This window comes from Heterodontus francisci, chromosome 19 (assembly GCF_036365525.1).
Source record: "Heterodontus francisci isolate sHetFra1 chromosome 19, sHetFra1.hap1, whole genome shotgun sequence".
In the NCBI taxonomy this organism is placed as follows: Eukaryota; Metazoa; Chordata; class Chondrichthyes; order Heterodontiformes; family Heterodontidae; genus Heterodontus; species Heterodontus francisci.
Window position 1 is genome coordinate 71073232 of NC_090389.1, and position 15452 is coordinate 71088683.

Below are 15452 nucleotides of genomic sequence, written 5' to 3' on the forward strand. Positions count from 1 at the left end.
TTTCTGGCCTCTGCATGTTTCTGTCCTTGTCTGCAATGATTATTGGACTGAGATGGACAATTTTAGTCATGTTTGGAATCTAATGATAATTGGTACACCATGTTGTCCTGCCAGGCTGCTCAGTTTCTTATTTTACATAAATTTTAACAAATGTTGTGCTGCAGGTACATGTGTAACTGTGTGTCATACCTTTTTTAGTAAAACAGTTCTTTTACTTTGGACTGCTTGTGCAAAAAGTATAGCATCTTCAACTTTTGGATATATTTGTCAATACAGGATTAGTGTATTTTTAATACACAGGACTGAATCCTGTATTCAGAGCAAGACTAGTATGACGAAATACTGTGAAGTTCATTACACAATATGAGCTATGTGCATTAGAGCTGCTGAAGAATCTTTGCAATACTGCAGTCTTCCATATATTATCCAGATCAGTCCTTTGCATTTAATTGATACTCAGTGGTCTGAGTTAAATATTGAATTGTACTCTAATGTGGGCTTTATTTCTACTGACTCAAATTTAAATCTTTTGTCTCCCCCAAAAAGGTTTGGGCCTGCAAATACAATTGCCCACGCTGATGTGCCGAACTCATTACACAATCCTACAATGACCCTAGTGCTGCCTTTTTCCTGTGTGTCGTACACTGCCAGCAATCATGACTTTGCTGCATATTTATCTGGAATGATTGACCAAGCTGCATTGAAACTGCATACCACTGAGACCTTGATTGATTGTGACGGAAATGCTGTTGACCATCTTGAAGTCTTCAATACTGAAGCTGGGTATTTTGAAATGGGACTAGATCAAGGTGACAGTATTTTTGAATGTAGTTCAGACTTTGATCTTGCTAATGTTTCTGCAAATGTAGAAGCTGAGACCAGGAAGGTATTGAAGGTACTGTGGACGATTTGTATTCAGGTGAATAAGGGACTAAGATTATTTGCATCTTGCATTGTGTTGACTGACAATGTTGTAGCTATATTTCAGATTCCTCAACATGAACTCTTGGGGAATATGCAAAGTGTTATTTCTCAGATGCAGATGGTACTCTATTTTCCCTGTTCAGAAATTTTGGAAGTGGACTTTGAAGTGCCAGAAATGTGTCTTTCAATGAAGATGAAAACCCATGGTTGTTTCTTCTTTATCTCTGATTCCCAGAATCTTAAGGATTTCTATTTGTGTTTAAAAACTGTTCTGTATAAACAATCTGTGTCTGTTTCAAATTTGCCTCGACTTGATTATGAAGGACCACTAATGAAAGACTTCTTCATTCAGCTTTTACAGTATCAGCAGCTCCCACTAAATGACACTGAAATTAAAGGTAGTTTTGCTGCATATGTTCTGATCAGAGATCATATGCTACAGGATCAGTTGGAAGGATTAAATCTTTCTGTTCTACATATGGACGTGGTCAGTGGCACTGAGTCATCGTCCAAGAACTCTCCATATTCTGAAGTTTGTTCGTTAATTCTTCCTGGGCGAGAAGAGAATCTCAAACCTACGTACATACCTTGTCTGCTGTTTTTGACAGCCCAGAATCTTTATTTTGTCAGGGTGGATTTCTGTGTAGCAGCAAAAAAGTGTCCTGATTCTGAAGAGGAGGGTGCCACATGTCCATTTAAGTTGAACCGAATTCCACTCGCCACATTGCTTTTAAACCCAAAGCAAGGATCCCATACTGTTGAAACAGTTGCATTTTGGGATGGCCATGTACTTGAATTCTTGATTGGATACCAACTTGCAACAGCAGTTTTTCTACTTCCTCATGAGAAGTTCCACTTTCTACGACTGTTCAGTCAACTGAGAGCAAGCCTTCAGGGTGTCAAATCGATTGTGGTACACAGAACTTCTCCTCCAGATCACAGCTGTTTGGCAAAATGTTCTGCAGATACCATCAGTCACTCTCCAGAAACTAAAAGGTAATAACAGGACAGCGCACGGTTGGTAGTCTAATCCTAAGGCACGTTTCATATGGGAAATGATCTAAAGTCACCACATTCGAAAGAAATCAAGTCTCCCCAATCCCTCCCATCCCTGTAGTCATGCATTTATTTGCACAAGGAAGGCAGCATTGGCTGTCCTCTGAATCTCTTGACTGCTGTTAGGGCAGTTGTCTGATTGGTAATGGTAGATTGTGGACAGGATCATTCTATTTTAGGAATGGAATGTCTCCCTTTCTGTCTGGCAGTCAGTCTATCGGCATGGAGGACAATAAACCTCAGTTTTTGATATCGGTGCCTGGTGAGGACTCTTGAGGTTCAAACTGTGTATGGTTAGTTGCCTTTATAAAATCTATGAAATTCAATGCATATATTGTATTCTCATGCAAGGTTTGAACCTTTGAATTGGGGATAAAACTTTCATAAGTGAGTGCAACTTTTTGCCAGCAAGTGTTAAAGTAGCAATCCAGAATTATCTGTGTATCATTGTTGATCCAGCAGTTGATCAGTAGACTCTATTTTATAGAAGCTTCTGCAGTCCTATGCGTATGATCCTCTAATGACAAAATTGACTTTGCAGATCTGTCCATAGTTAACCCAAGGCTGTTGGTTAGTGTTGCCCTTTAATCAGGGAGATAACATGATGGACAACACACAAGTGTAACGATTTCTTAAAAATGGTGCAACAGTGGAGAGTGCTGCATGTATCAAGTTTCATCCTCGTACTGCTTATATTTTAGGTATTAAAATTCCTTCCTGATGGCAGAAGGCTGTCTTGGTTTTCATGTTTATTTAGCCTAATATTTGCAAAACTTAAATTTCATCATGAGCCTCTTTATTTTAAGATTTTAATTGGGTCCTCCAAGGTAATGGCCACAGCTGGCCATAAAAGCAGTAAAAGAAAACACCTGCATGGTTCATGAAAATTGTTTTTGAAAACTTTACCTGACTAGAAGGTTTGTATTTTTATTTAACATCATAAAGTATTACAACACAGAAATGGGCCATTTAGCCCATTAATTCTATGCCACTTTTTCCCCTCTAGATGAGCCATCAAACCCAATCTCACTCTCGTACTCTGTAGTCATTTTTTTTAAAGCACGTTTAGTTACTGCTTTAACAGCAGCTTGTGCCAGAGAATTCCTCAGTGTAGAAACTTTTCCTAACCTTCACATAAATAGTTCTGTGATTTATCTTAAACTGGGATGGCTCAGTGGGGGTTGGACCTAGGGAATCAAAGCTGTGCCTTGTCCATTGTTTTTATATCTCCTCCTTTTCTCCCCCACCACAATAATGGAATGCCCAAGACTCTTCAGCAGATGCCAACCATAGTCTAACCCAGTTCTTGTGCATTTGAATTGCCTACTTGCTTTTGTATTCTAGATACAAAACCAAGATTTCTGTTTAAGCTGAAGAAGGGTGTTCCTGGAAAGAAGTTCATTCATGAAGGAATGGTAACTCAATTACTTCTGTCACTGCATAAAACCTTACTAAATAGAAAATTCAGGGCAGCAAGCACTTATAGAAAAACAAAGTGCTGAAATAATTATTATTCCATTCCATGTGGATTGTAAAAGTTTTTAGAAAATGCTTTTCCATTTTCTTTTGCCAAAATATTTTCATTGAATTAATCCCATTGTCCTGGAGCATGTATTCCTTTTAAGTTTCCACTTCTTATGTTTTTATATAGCAGCCAGCCAAACGTCCGATCAGAGATGAGGCTTTCTCTGCTGTATCCTTCAGAAGCACTGCTGCAGAAACTAACTGAAGAAAACCAGTGTCCTTTTTATCTTTCTGCTTCCCAATCTATCTTGCACCTGGCAGGTTTGAAAGGAAGAGCTATTGTGGAATATTTTCACAATAGTGTGGCTGAGGTAATCCTTGTACACGGTGGGTATATATTTGTGTTTCCTCTTTGCTAAAACAACCAGAGACAAGACCATTTGGACTGAATATAATAACGATGGCAGACCTCTGGGACAGCTGTGGAATGTTTGGTCTGGGGTTCCTTTCGTGTGGGACTGGGCTATGGTCACTCGTGGGTGTAATTCCGGGCATTAGAATGTCCACCAGTTAACAATTTGGGGAATAGCTATGATACTGATTTTCCTTTTTAAATGAATTTATGTATGTTCAGAACTGTCTTACCCATATTGTTACAACCAAGGCGGGAGTAATGCACTGTCAATTCAGTCCCATTACTCCACAGGTCATAGCATATTATTAAAGTTTTCCCACCTACTGGAAGTTAGCCAAATTAAACACTTAATTAACCCCCCAGAATAAAACAGATCAAACCAAGTATATTTTAAACAATAACAAATTAACTATTAATAAACTAAATCTTAAACACTATTGAAATAAATCTATGTCTAAAAGACTTCATAACTTCTTATTTCTCTTAACCCTAATGTGCAGACACATACATTCAAAAACTAACGGTTAACTGGTTTAAAAATGAAGGTTCTTAAGAATCAATAAGTAGCTGGGTTGTAAGTCCTGGTGATTTATGTTCCCGGTTGGTGAGGTGTCCCAGAGTAGAATAATCAGATGCCACTCAAAGTTTCCAGGTGAATTTGACGAACAGTCTTTAAGGGATAGGCTTTCAAAGCACTTCGGTTGCAGCAGACACCACACAGTTCTTTCAACAAGGAGTATAGCAACATGTCTATTTGGATTTTGAAATTGGTAGTCTTTCAGTAGAAACTTTACTGAGGATTCCAGCAAACCTTGACTGTACCTGTACTGTTTCATCTTTAAAGGCATTTTAATTTCTAACTGTCAAATGGATCTGCTGGGAATTGTTTATCCTGCTGCCTTGTCTGTCTGTCTGCCTGGTAAATTTTCAGTTCTATAGTCATGGAACCATTTATTTGACTCATTAATTTCAATGCATGAGTTGTTAGAATGAGCTTCTGCAAGTGTGCATGAATCCATATTGCTTGCTAATGCACCTGTTTTGTACTGTTTCCTCTTGACTCAAATGCTCCTTCTCTCGGATTCTTGTCAAATTTTCTGCTCCAAGTGACTTCCTAGTATCAGTTTCTGGTTAACTAGAAAATTGATGTTTGTGTGAAGTTGCATGATTTCCTGGAATATAACTTGACAATTTTTTTTACACCTGTGGCGCAGGGGCGGCACAGTGGCACAGTGGTTAGCACCGTAGCCTCACAGCTCCAGGGACCCAGGTTCAATTCTGGGTACTGCCTGTGCGGAGTTTGCAAGTTCTCACTGTGACCGCTTGGGTTTTTGCCGGGTGCTCCGGTTTCCTCCCACCGCCGAAGACTTGCAGGTGATAGGTAAATTGGCCATTGTAAATTGCCCCTAGTGTAGGTAGGTGGTAGGGAATATGGGATTACTGTAGGGTTAGTATAAATGGGTGGTTGTTGGTCGGCACAGACTCGGTGGGCCAAAGGGCCTGTTTCAGTGCTGTACCTCTAAATAAATAAATAATGTTTTGCATACCAATATGTTGAATATTTATATTTTATCAATTAATATTCCTCGGCCTGCACTGAGAAACTTTTTTAAAATGTATTTTGCATATGCTTGTTCTTGCACAGCTTAACTGTTTACATGACTTTAAAAACCTTTATTTTTGCTTGGAGTAGTTTTTATAACTCTTGCTCACTTTTGAAATTGAACTAAATTATTCAACCAGAAATCCCCATATTAAGTAATGTTACTTGCTATTAAACAGTAATTCTGGATGTGTATTTCAGTCTATATCAAAGTTAAATCTGAAATTCTTGTGTAGTAGTGATAACTTCCATTTTTAATTACTATACAGCAATTGCCTATTCTCTGAAAGGGTAATGTTTCAAAACTGAATTGCTGATTGATGGCTAATGCAAAATTGGGTTTGCATATTCTTCCTTTTTTAAAGTGTTTTTTCTCTTCTCTCTTTCACCAACGTTCTTCACTTTTGCTTTTACAGGTTGAGAATGAGGAGCTAAGGCATCTAACTTGGTCTTCAGTCGTATTTTACAAATGCTCTGAGCTTGAAGTGACTGCGTGCATAATGCTTTCGACCAAAGCACTTTATTTTGTGCTGGATAATGCCGTCGTTCAGCTTGCTGATGAAACTGGTAGGGATAATTGATTTGTGTTTAAGTATCGTTTGCCCATGTGTAGTGCCAATTATCTTAACTTCAATTTGTATTTTTTTTGCAAGTATTAGGTGCTTTGTTTAGGATTTGGAACATTATAATATAGTTAGAATCTTAGAAGTAATGAGGTAGGCGGTGGCGTAGTGGTATTATCACTGGACTAGTAACCCAGAGTCCCAGAGTATTGCTCCGGGGACATGGGTTCGAATCCCACCACAGCAGAAGGTGGAATTTGAATTTAATCAATAAATAAGGAATTAAAAGCTAGTCTAATGATGGCCATGAAACCATTGCTGATTGTTGTAAAAACCCATCTGGTTCACTAATGTCCTTTAGGGAAGGAAATCTGCTGTCCTTACCTGGTCTGGCCTACATGTGACTCCAGACCCACAGCAGTGTGGCTAACTCTTACATGCCCTCTGAAATGGCCTAGCAAGCCACTCAGTTGTACCCAACCACTACGAAGTCAATAAAAAGGAATGAAACCGGACGGACCACCCGGCATCGACCTAGGCACCGGAAACGACGACAAACCCAGCCCTATCGACCCTGCAAGGTCCTCCTTACTAACATCTGGGGGCTTGTGTCAAAGTTGGGAGAGCTGCCCCACAGACTAGTCAAGCAACAGCCTGACATAGTCATACTCACGGAATCATACCTTACAGACAAAGTCCCAGACACTGCCATCACCATCCCCAGGTAGGGTCCTGTCCCACCGGCAGGACAGACCCCCCAGAGGTGGTGGCACAGTGGTATACAGTAGGGAGGGAGTTTCCCTGGGAGTCCTCAACATTGATTCCGGACCCCATGAAGTCTCATGGCATCAGGTCAAACATGGGCAAGGTAACCTACTGATTACCACCTACCGCCCTCCCTCAGCTGATGAGTCAGTACTCCTCCATGTTGAGCACCACTTGAAGGAAGCACTGAGAGTGGCAAGGGCACAAAATGTACTCTGGGTGGGGGACTTCAATGTCCATCACCAAGAGTGGCTCGGTAGCACCACTACTGACCGAGTTGGCCGAGTCCTAAAGGTCATAGCTGCTAGACTGGGTCTGCGGCAGGTGGTGGGGGAACCAAAACGAGGGAAAAACATACTTGACCTCGTCCTCACCATATTGCCTGCCGCAGATGCTTCTGTCCATGACAATATTGGTAGGAGTGACCACCGCACAGTCCTTGTGGAGACGAAGTCCCGCCTTCACATTGAGGATACCCTCTATCGTGTTGTGTGGCACTACCACTGTGCTAAATAGGATAGATTTCGATCAGATCTAGCAATGCAAAACTGGGCATGCAAGAGGCGCTGTGGGCCATCAGCAGCAGCAGAATTGTACTCGACCACAATCTGTAACCTCATGGCCCGGCATATCCCCACTCTACCATTACCATCAAGCCAGGAGACCAACCCTGGTTCAATGAAGAGTGCAGGAGGGCATGCCAGGAGCAACACCAGGCATACCTCAAAATGAGATGTCAACCTGGTGAAGCTACAACCCAGGACTACTTGCATGCCAAACTGCGTAAGCAGCATGCGATAGACAGAGCTAAGCGATCCCATAACCAATGGATCAGATCTAAGCTCTGCAGTCCTGCCACATCCAGCTGTGAATGGTGGTGGACAATTAAACAACTAACTGGAGGAGGTGGCTCCACAAATATCCCCATCCTCAATGATGGGGGAGCCCAGTACATCAGTGCGAAAGATAAGGCTGAAGCATTTGCAACAATCTTCAGTCAGAAGTGCTGAGTTGATGATCCATCTCTGCCTCCTCCTGAAGTCCCCAGCATCACAGATGCCAAACTTCAGCCAATTCGATTCACTCCGCGTGATATCAAGAAACGACTGAAGGCACTGGATACTGCAAAAGCTATGGGCCCTGACAATATTCCGACAATAGTACTGAAGACCTGTGCTCCAGAACTTGCCACGCCCCTAGCTAAGCTATTCCAGTACAGCTACAACACTGGCATCTACCCTGCAATGTGGAAAATTGCCCAGGTATGTTCGGTACACAAAAAGCAGGACAAGTCCGACCCGGCCAATTACTGCCCTATCAGCCTACTCTCAATCATCAGTAATGTGATGGAGGGTGTTATCAACAGTGCCATCAAGCGGCACTTGCTTAGCAATAACCTGCTCAGTGATATTCAGTATGGGTTCCGCCAGGGCCACTCAGCTCCTGACCTCATTACTGCCTTGGTTCAAACATGGACAAAAGAGCTGAACTCGAGAGGTGGGGCGAGAGTGATTGCCCTTGACATCAAGGCCGCATTTGACCGAGTATGGCATCAAGGAGCCCTAGCAAAACTGAGGTCAATGGGAATCGGGGAAAACCCTCCGCTGGCTAGAGTCATACCTAGCGCAAAGGAAGATGGTTGTGGTTGTTGGAGGTCAATCATCTGAGCTCCAGGACATCACTGCAGGAGTTCCTCAGGGTAGTGTCCTAGGCCCAACCATCTTCAGCTGCTTCATCAATGACCTTCCCTCAATCATAAGGTCAGAAATGGGGATGTTCACTGATGATTGCACAATGTTCAGCACCATTCGTGACTCCTCAGATACTGAAGCAGTCTGTGTAGAAGTGCAGCAAGACCTGGACAATATCCAGGCTTGGGCTGATAAGTGGCAAGTAACATTCGCGCCACACAAGTGCCAGGCAATGACCATCTCCAACAAGAGAGAATCTAACCATCTCCCCTTGAATTCAACGGCATTACCACCGCTGAATCCCCCACTATCAACATCCTAGGGACTACCATTGACCAGAAACTGAACTGGAGTAGCCATATAAATACTGTGGCTATAAGAGCAGGTCAGAGGCTAGGAATCTTGAGGCGAGTAACTCATCTCCTGACTCCCCGAAGCCTGTCCACCATCTACAAGGCACAAGTCAGGAGTGTGATGGAATACTCTCCACTTGCCTGGATGGATGCAGCTCCAACAACACTCAAGAAGCTCGACACCATCCAGGACAAAGCAGCCCGCTTGATTGGCACCCCATCTACAAACATTCACTCCCTCCACCACCGACGCACAGTGGCAGCAGTGTGTACCATCTACAAGATGCAATGCACCAAGGCTCCTTAGACAGCACCTTCCAAATCCGCGACCTCTTCCAACAAGAAGGACAAGGGCAGCAAATACATGGGAACCCCACCAACTCCAAGTCACACACCATCCTGACTTGGAACTATATCGCCGTTCCTTCACTGTTGCTGGGTCAAAATCCTGGAACTCCCTTCCTATCAGAACTGTGGGTATACCTACCCCAAATGGACTGCAGCGGTTCAAGAAGGCAGCTCACCACCACCTTCTCTCGGGCAATTAGGGATGGGCAATAAATGCTGGCCTGGCCAGTGACGCCCACATCCCATGAATGAATTTTTTAAAAAAACTTAAGTAAAACGATGGTCACAGGGTGGGACCACTTAGCTCATTTCATCTGGATGAAGCGGGATTTAGAATGCACTGCTTTGAAAGGGTGCTGGAAGGAGATTCAATGATAACTTTTAGAAGGAAGTTGGATATATATTTGAAAAGAGACATTTTCAGGGCTACGGGCAAAGAGTAGGGGAGTGGGACTAATTGAATACCTTTTTCAAAGATCTGACATAGATGCGATGGAACGAATGGCCTCTTTCTGTGATGTAGGATTCTACGATCTTTGTCTTATGGTTGGGCTTGAGGGAATCTATGGAATTTTTAACACAAGTATCTCACCTCAGCTTTTAGCAGAGGAGCATAAAAGTGGTACTGGAGGAAGGTATGGGAGAGCTGCTGAAAAGGTAAACCTGTAGAAATTTGTCTGGGCCTGGGAATAGTAGGGTATAAGATTAAAGCAGAGTGTAACCCCCTTCACCTGCCATCCAAGCACCCCACGGGATGGAGATGTGAGTACTTAGTGAGTACCTGGAGCAAACCTTTGACATTTTCCTCCCTAACCTAAACCTGTAGTTGAGGTTGGTTAATTCAGTGGGACCAAGGATTGAATCTTGGGTATTCATATCTGGTGAGATGTTAATATAAAGAGGAATTGTGCATTCAACATCTGTTTTGGCATTTTGGGGTAACTAGGATGGAGAGTTTTACTGAGGAACAGTGCAAAGGATTAATTACCTTCAGTAATACTTGGGTCCTTTTGCCATAAATATGTTTTACTTAAATTCTCCTTGTACATTTGAGCTCAGTAACACATATGCATATTCCCCAAATCATTTGTGGATCAAATATAATTTTAGCTAAATATTTACATGCTCAACTTTGAAATATTTTTTTCTTTTTCTCCCCTTTCTAATGCAAAACATTGGCTTTGATTTTGCACTGGTAATGACTACAGTGAAATTGTCAGAGTTTGCCCTCATTGCTCCACTGAAACTGACAGCAACTTCAGGAGTCTGCACATGTGCACAATAATGCAGCAGTTACTGCAAGTGATTTTGTGCTTCTCCAGAGGGTGTGCTTTTGAGGCACCCCCAGACTGAAGTCAATGGGAAATCTGAATTGACAAGATCATCCACTCTTAGGATGTTAGTCTCACTGTGAAAACCTGTAAAAGGTTGCATCTTTTTGAATGAGGTGTAACTGGTTTTTTAATGGTGTACTAATGTCATAATTACTGCTAAACACCCTCATTGGCTCTGAAAAGCTAATTTTATATTTGTGAAATGTCAAATTTCACCATTATAATAAACATTTACATTTTTAAATTTTGTTTTAAAGTTTGTTTATTTTAGCTACTATCTTAATCAAACCCCCATTTGTTTAGCTATCTGAAAATTTAAAAGTGAAGGATATTAAGTGCCTTTGACATACTGGTTTGTTGTATGTGAATACCTGCTTACCTGCTGACATCACTGCCCAGAGATCCTCTTGATTTGGTGCTAGATTTAAACTGCTTTTGTGAAAGGGGAAGACTGCACCCCAGAGATCATTAGATCTATGTTTGCAGCTTTCTTTGAGGTCAGTGGCGAGCTGACTGCAATATCTTGGCCATTATCGGTATTGAAAGAAAAACCATCCTGAATATACATGTACATTGCACACTTCAGCTGAAATTGAATATCTTCACATCTTGCCCACTGTGTAATACTGTCAGTTATATAGGCTAGTATCTCCTGAGTTATGTGCCAGTTCTAATAACTTAACTGGAGTAAAGGTTTTAATATTGATTTTTGAACAGTAATCTGGAAACCGATTAACTTGGAGACTTAGGGTAAATAACTGTATGTATAAATCACATTAAACTCAAACTATTTACAACTATATTAAACTCACTAACATTCAATGGCCTGTTTTCATAAATTTTCTCAGGATGTTGGCATAAGCAGCTGTCTTTTGACTGTGAACAGACCAGTCTGCTGCTGTCCTTCTGCTTTGTCCTAAAATTAAATGATCTGCAATCTGTGCACGTCGGCCTTTTCGATCAGTATTTTCGCATCACTGGTGAGTCAACCCTTCTAACTTGCCTTGGGTAGCTCATGGTCTTGCAAGCATTTAGAAAATGTCAACTTTTTTGTTGCTCCTTTTCTATAACAATGCAATAACAGTAAACTGCAATTGTATTAATCTATTGACATTTTAACCATGACGAAATAACAAATTGCTGGCAAAGATATTAGTATGTATTCTTTGTTGTTTTAATACTGATGTGTCGGTATGTTAAGAACTAGGAGATTTTTTTTTGCAACAGAAGTCCAGTCTTTTGACTGGCAACAATAGAGAAGAAATTCCCGCAGTGTAAATTAATTTCCTTTTTCTTGCTGAGCTTACAGCTCAGGAGGCAATTCAGATTTCATGCCTGTGCTAGCTTTTTGAAAGATGTATCAGTCGTCCCAAACCCCTGCTTTTTCCTTATTTATCAATTCCCTTTTGAAACCTACTACTGAATCTATTTCCACCACCCTCTTTCAGTTAGTGCATTCCAGATCAAAAAACTCATTATTCTCCTCATCTCCCCTCTGGTTCTTTTGCCAATTATCTTAAATCTATGTTCTCTGATTACTGACCCTTCTGCCAGTGGAAGCAGTTTCTTATTTAGTCTATCAAAACCTCCATAATTTTGAATGCCACTATTAAATCTCCCATTAACCTCTTCTTTAAAGAGAACAATCCCAGCTTCACTACTCTTTCCACATTATTGGTCCCTCATTCCTAGTAACTCTCCGCTGCTTGTGACTTCTCGCTCTGCAGCCCTTCTAGGAGCTACAGAGTGTGAATGTATACAAGTTGGCTGCCAGTGATATTTATATCAGTTCTTGGTTTTTGTTTTTTGTAGGCAGGCTCTCTGTTAGTGCAGGTTTTTTTTGGCCAAGTTCTGATGAGTAGTCATACAAAATTGTTCCCCATAAAAAAGCTCGGTCCACATGAAGAATTTTTGAATTTTCAAAGATCAAAGAAGCAACGTACAACAGCTAATATTTCATAAATGTGGTTTGTCATCACAAGAATGATTGTAGATGTTGGCTAACAAGTTGAAAATTTCTACTATTCAATACTCTTTAAAACGAGGGAAGATATGTTGCATAATTAGAGAACTACTCAATGCAGTTTCCTCCTAGATTTAACAAATTGCATAATATTTTTTAAAAGTTGTTTGCTGAACATCATTGCTTCATCAAATGTGTATTTTTAACTTTTGATTGATTTAGGCCCATCTGCTGAATGCATAGTTGCTTGCCTCACCAGGGACAGCTATACCACACATACCTTTGTGCAGCAGTTAATGGCTGTTTTATCTTTGTTGGAACGGACACCTTCACCGGAGCCAGTAGAGCTAGATTTCTATACAGAATTTGGAAAGAAAAGCACAGGTAATGTGATAAAAGTAAAATATTGTGGATGCTGAAAATCTGAAATAAAAACGAGGTGCTGGAAATACTCAGGTCTGGCAACATCTGTGGAGAAAGAAGCAGAGTTAACATTTCAAGTCTGTGACCTTTCATCAGAACTGTGTTGAAATCAGAACAGGTAATGTGGACAGAGTTATAAAGTTTTGGGCAGTCTACTCTTTGCAGCAGTTTAATTGAAGTTCTGCAGCTATTTTCAGCCTGAAATCTGTGATTAGTCTTTTGATTACTCTCCCCATTAGTGATTTATGGAAGGGAAAGTTGCAGGGTTATTTTCTCATATTTCTGGAATGTTTTCGTGCATGGTGTATAGAAAGAAGAAATCCGTGATGTGCAACTAAAATGTATTGACTGAAACATCTAATCAAGTTGTTTATCCTGCCATTATATTTAATACTGCCTGTGAAAAGCCAATTTACAATCATTACCAAAACCTTCAAAACTGCATTCAAATTATCTGATGTAACTTTTCTGATTGTTATATCCTGTCAGTTTCCATGCATTTCTGTGGTACTGATGAAGACTGACTGTGAATGGGATTTAGTGCTGAAACTCAAAGATAATTGTTTAAGTTTGCCACTGTTAATACATAATCCCCAATATATTTTGGGATTAAATGTTTGTAACTTGTATTAAATTGTGTTTACTAATTGGATGGACAGACCATCGATTCCCTCCACGTTTTGTGCACCAAAAGGACTTTGTTTTTATGTGTAACTGGCCAATTTAGATTTGTTTTTCAGGTTCATTTCCCCCTTATGGCCTTTCCAAGTTCCAAATGTCATTTGACCAACCTCCTCCTGCTAATACTGCCCTTGAACCAACAGCTAGGAACTGCAGTAGAGTTTTTAATAATGCAATTTTTTCTCCTCCTTGTCTGAGTGGGGCACTGCCATGTTTCTGCTCCTTAAGGCATCACTGATTAGAGATTGACTTGTACTGTAATTTTACATGTGCTGCACTCACTACGTACACCTCAATGCCACCTTGGCACATCCCTTTTTTAAAAATCTTGCTTTGTGTCTAGGCATGATTGTTCATATTTAACTCCTATCGTGATAATTCACTGTAGTCGCAACAGCAAAAGTAGTTTATTGAAAACCTCGAGCTAGATGATAAGTCAGTAGTTAATCTTGGGACCTGGTATAGATACTGGTGTTTACTGACTGTATTCGCATTTCTGTCTCCCAATAAAATTAAATATGTTTGTATGCTATTCAGTTCATTTAAAAAATGTATTATGCCAAGGACAATTTTTAACCTCTGTGCATCTTTTCTGAACAGGTCAAATGGAAAATTATGAAATTGTTCATTCTAGTAGAGTGAAATTCATTTATCCTAGTGAAGAAGAAGTTGGTGACCTGAGTTATATTGTAGCAGAGAACCTACAGGAACCAAATAATCTCCAGACATCCAACATACTTTTATATGTTCTGGCATTTCAAGTAAAGTCTCTGGAGACCTCTTTGCATGCTAGCAGAAGTTCTTTGCAGCCTAAAACCTTAATTTTGACTGGCTGTGACATACTTCTATTTGAGGAAGATTATGTCAGCTATCCATTGCCTGAATTTGCAAAGGAGCCTCCACAGAGGGACAAATACCAATTAACCGATGCCAGGAGGATCCGTGATCTGGATCGTGTACTCATGGGTTATCAGACTTATCCACAGGCCATCACATTTGTGTTCGATGATGTGTGGAACCGTGATCTCTTGAGTAACATGATGCTTGACCATTTTGAACATCCACTTAATGTCTCTTCTGCAAGTAAAAAATACCACTGCAACACCAGCAATGAAGTTCAGTGGTGTCTCTTTGTAGCCAGTCCTGAAAGTCGTGAGAAGCTGATTGCATTGCTTGCTAGACAGTGGGAACTGCTTTGCAGTAGAGAACTGCCAGTTGAACTTACAGGCTAACTTTTTGTTGTTGCCAAGTATGACCAATAAACTGCAAAAATAAGTTGTACTGATGGTCAATTACTTGTACAACACTCTTGGGGATTTGTAAATACCATGGGAGTCAGACCAGTTTCTTTGATGTCTAGGGCTTTTAACATTTATTTTTTACAAATTCATCATAAACAAGTTTACTTATATGCACTGATGCATCTTGCTGTTGTGCAGTGTTAACTGAACATAAAGGTCACTATAGCATGTTAAGCTTGTATGTTTTTGAAATATTAAGTGCAATGTTTAATGGACAACTTTCTTTAGCATGCTGCTGTAATTAATTTGAAATAAAGTTGTTGATCTTGGATCTTTTTAAAAAAAGAATTGAGGGACTTTGCTTCAGTAAATTTTGCAAAAGTTTTCTTCTGGATAAGGCTGCATTTTGGAGTTCTATTACATAGTACTGTAGAATGGAGAAGATGCAGGTTCAAATTCATCTGTTCCATTCTTCAGTCTGAGGAGCGAAAATTAGATCAGTGGCAGTTGAGTTGCTTCTATATTTGCTCGAGGCCAACCAAAGATGACACTGGCTGAGGTATAGAAGGGCGCTGCTGACCTGTGCATGGCAGGAGATATAGAAACTACTTTGCATTTGTGTAAGCAG

General features: G+C 40.6%; 1 protein-coding gene across 7 annotated transcripts in view; it reads left to right on the forward strand.

The window, feature by feature from the left end:
- Window positions 1-15172, forward strand: part of nisch (nischarin) — a 71409-nt gene extending 56237 nt beyond the window's left edge. For 2 of the 7 annotated variants that reach the window (XM_068051899.1, XM_068051900.1), the window contains 6 exons: window positions 547-1920; window positions 3632-3815; window positions 5879-6029; window positions 11365-11496; window positions 12702-12863; window positions 14184-15172. In XM_068051899.1, the coding sequence (XP_067908000.1) occupies window positions 547-1920; window positions 3632-3815; window positions 5879-6029; window positions 11365-11496; window positions 12702-12863; window positions 14184-14815 (2635 nt within the window). In that variant the 3' untranslated portion in view covers window positions 14816-15172. Of the gene's footprint in view, window positions 1-546; window positions 1921-3324; window positions 3396-3631; window positions 3832-5878; window positions 6030-9658; window positions 9840-11364; window positions 11497-12701; window positions 12864-14183 lie in introns of those variants that run through there. The other 5 variants (XR_010976988.1, XM_068051901.1, XM_068051902.1 and 2 more) reach the window with 5 other exon arrangements.
- Window positions 15173-15452: the final 280 nt, after the last annotated feature.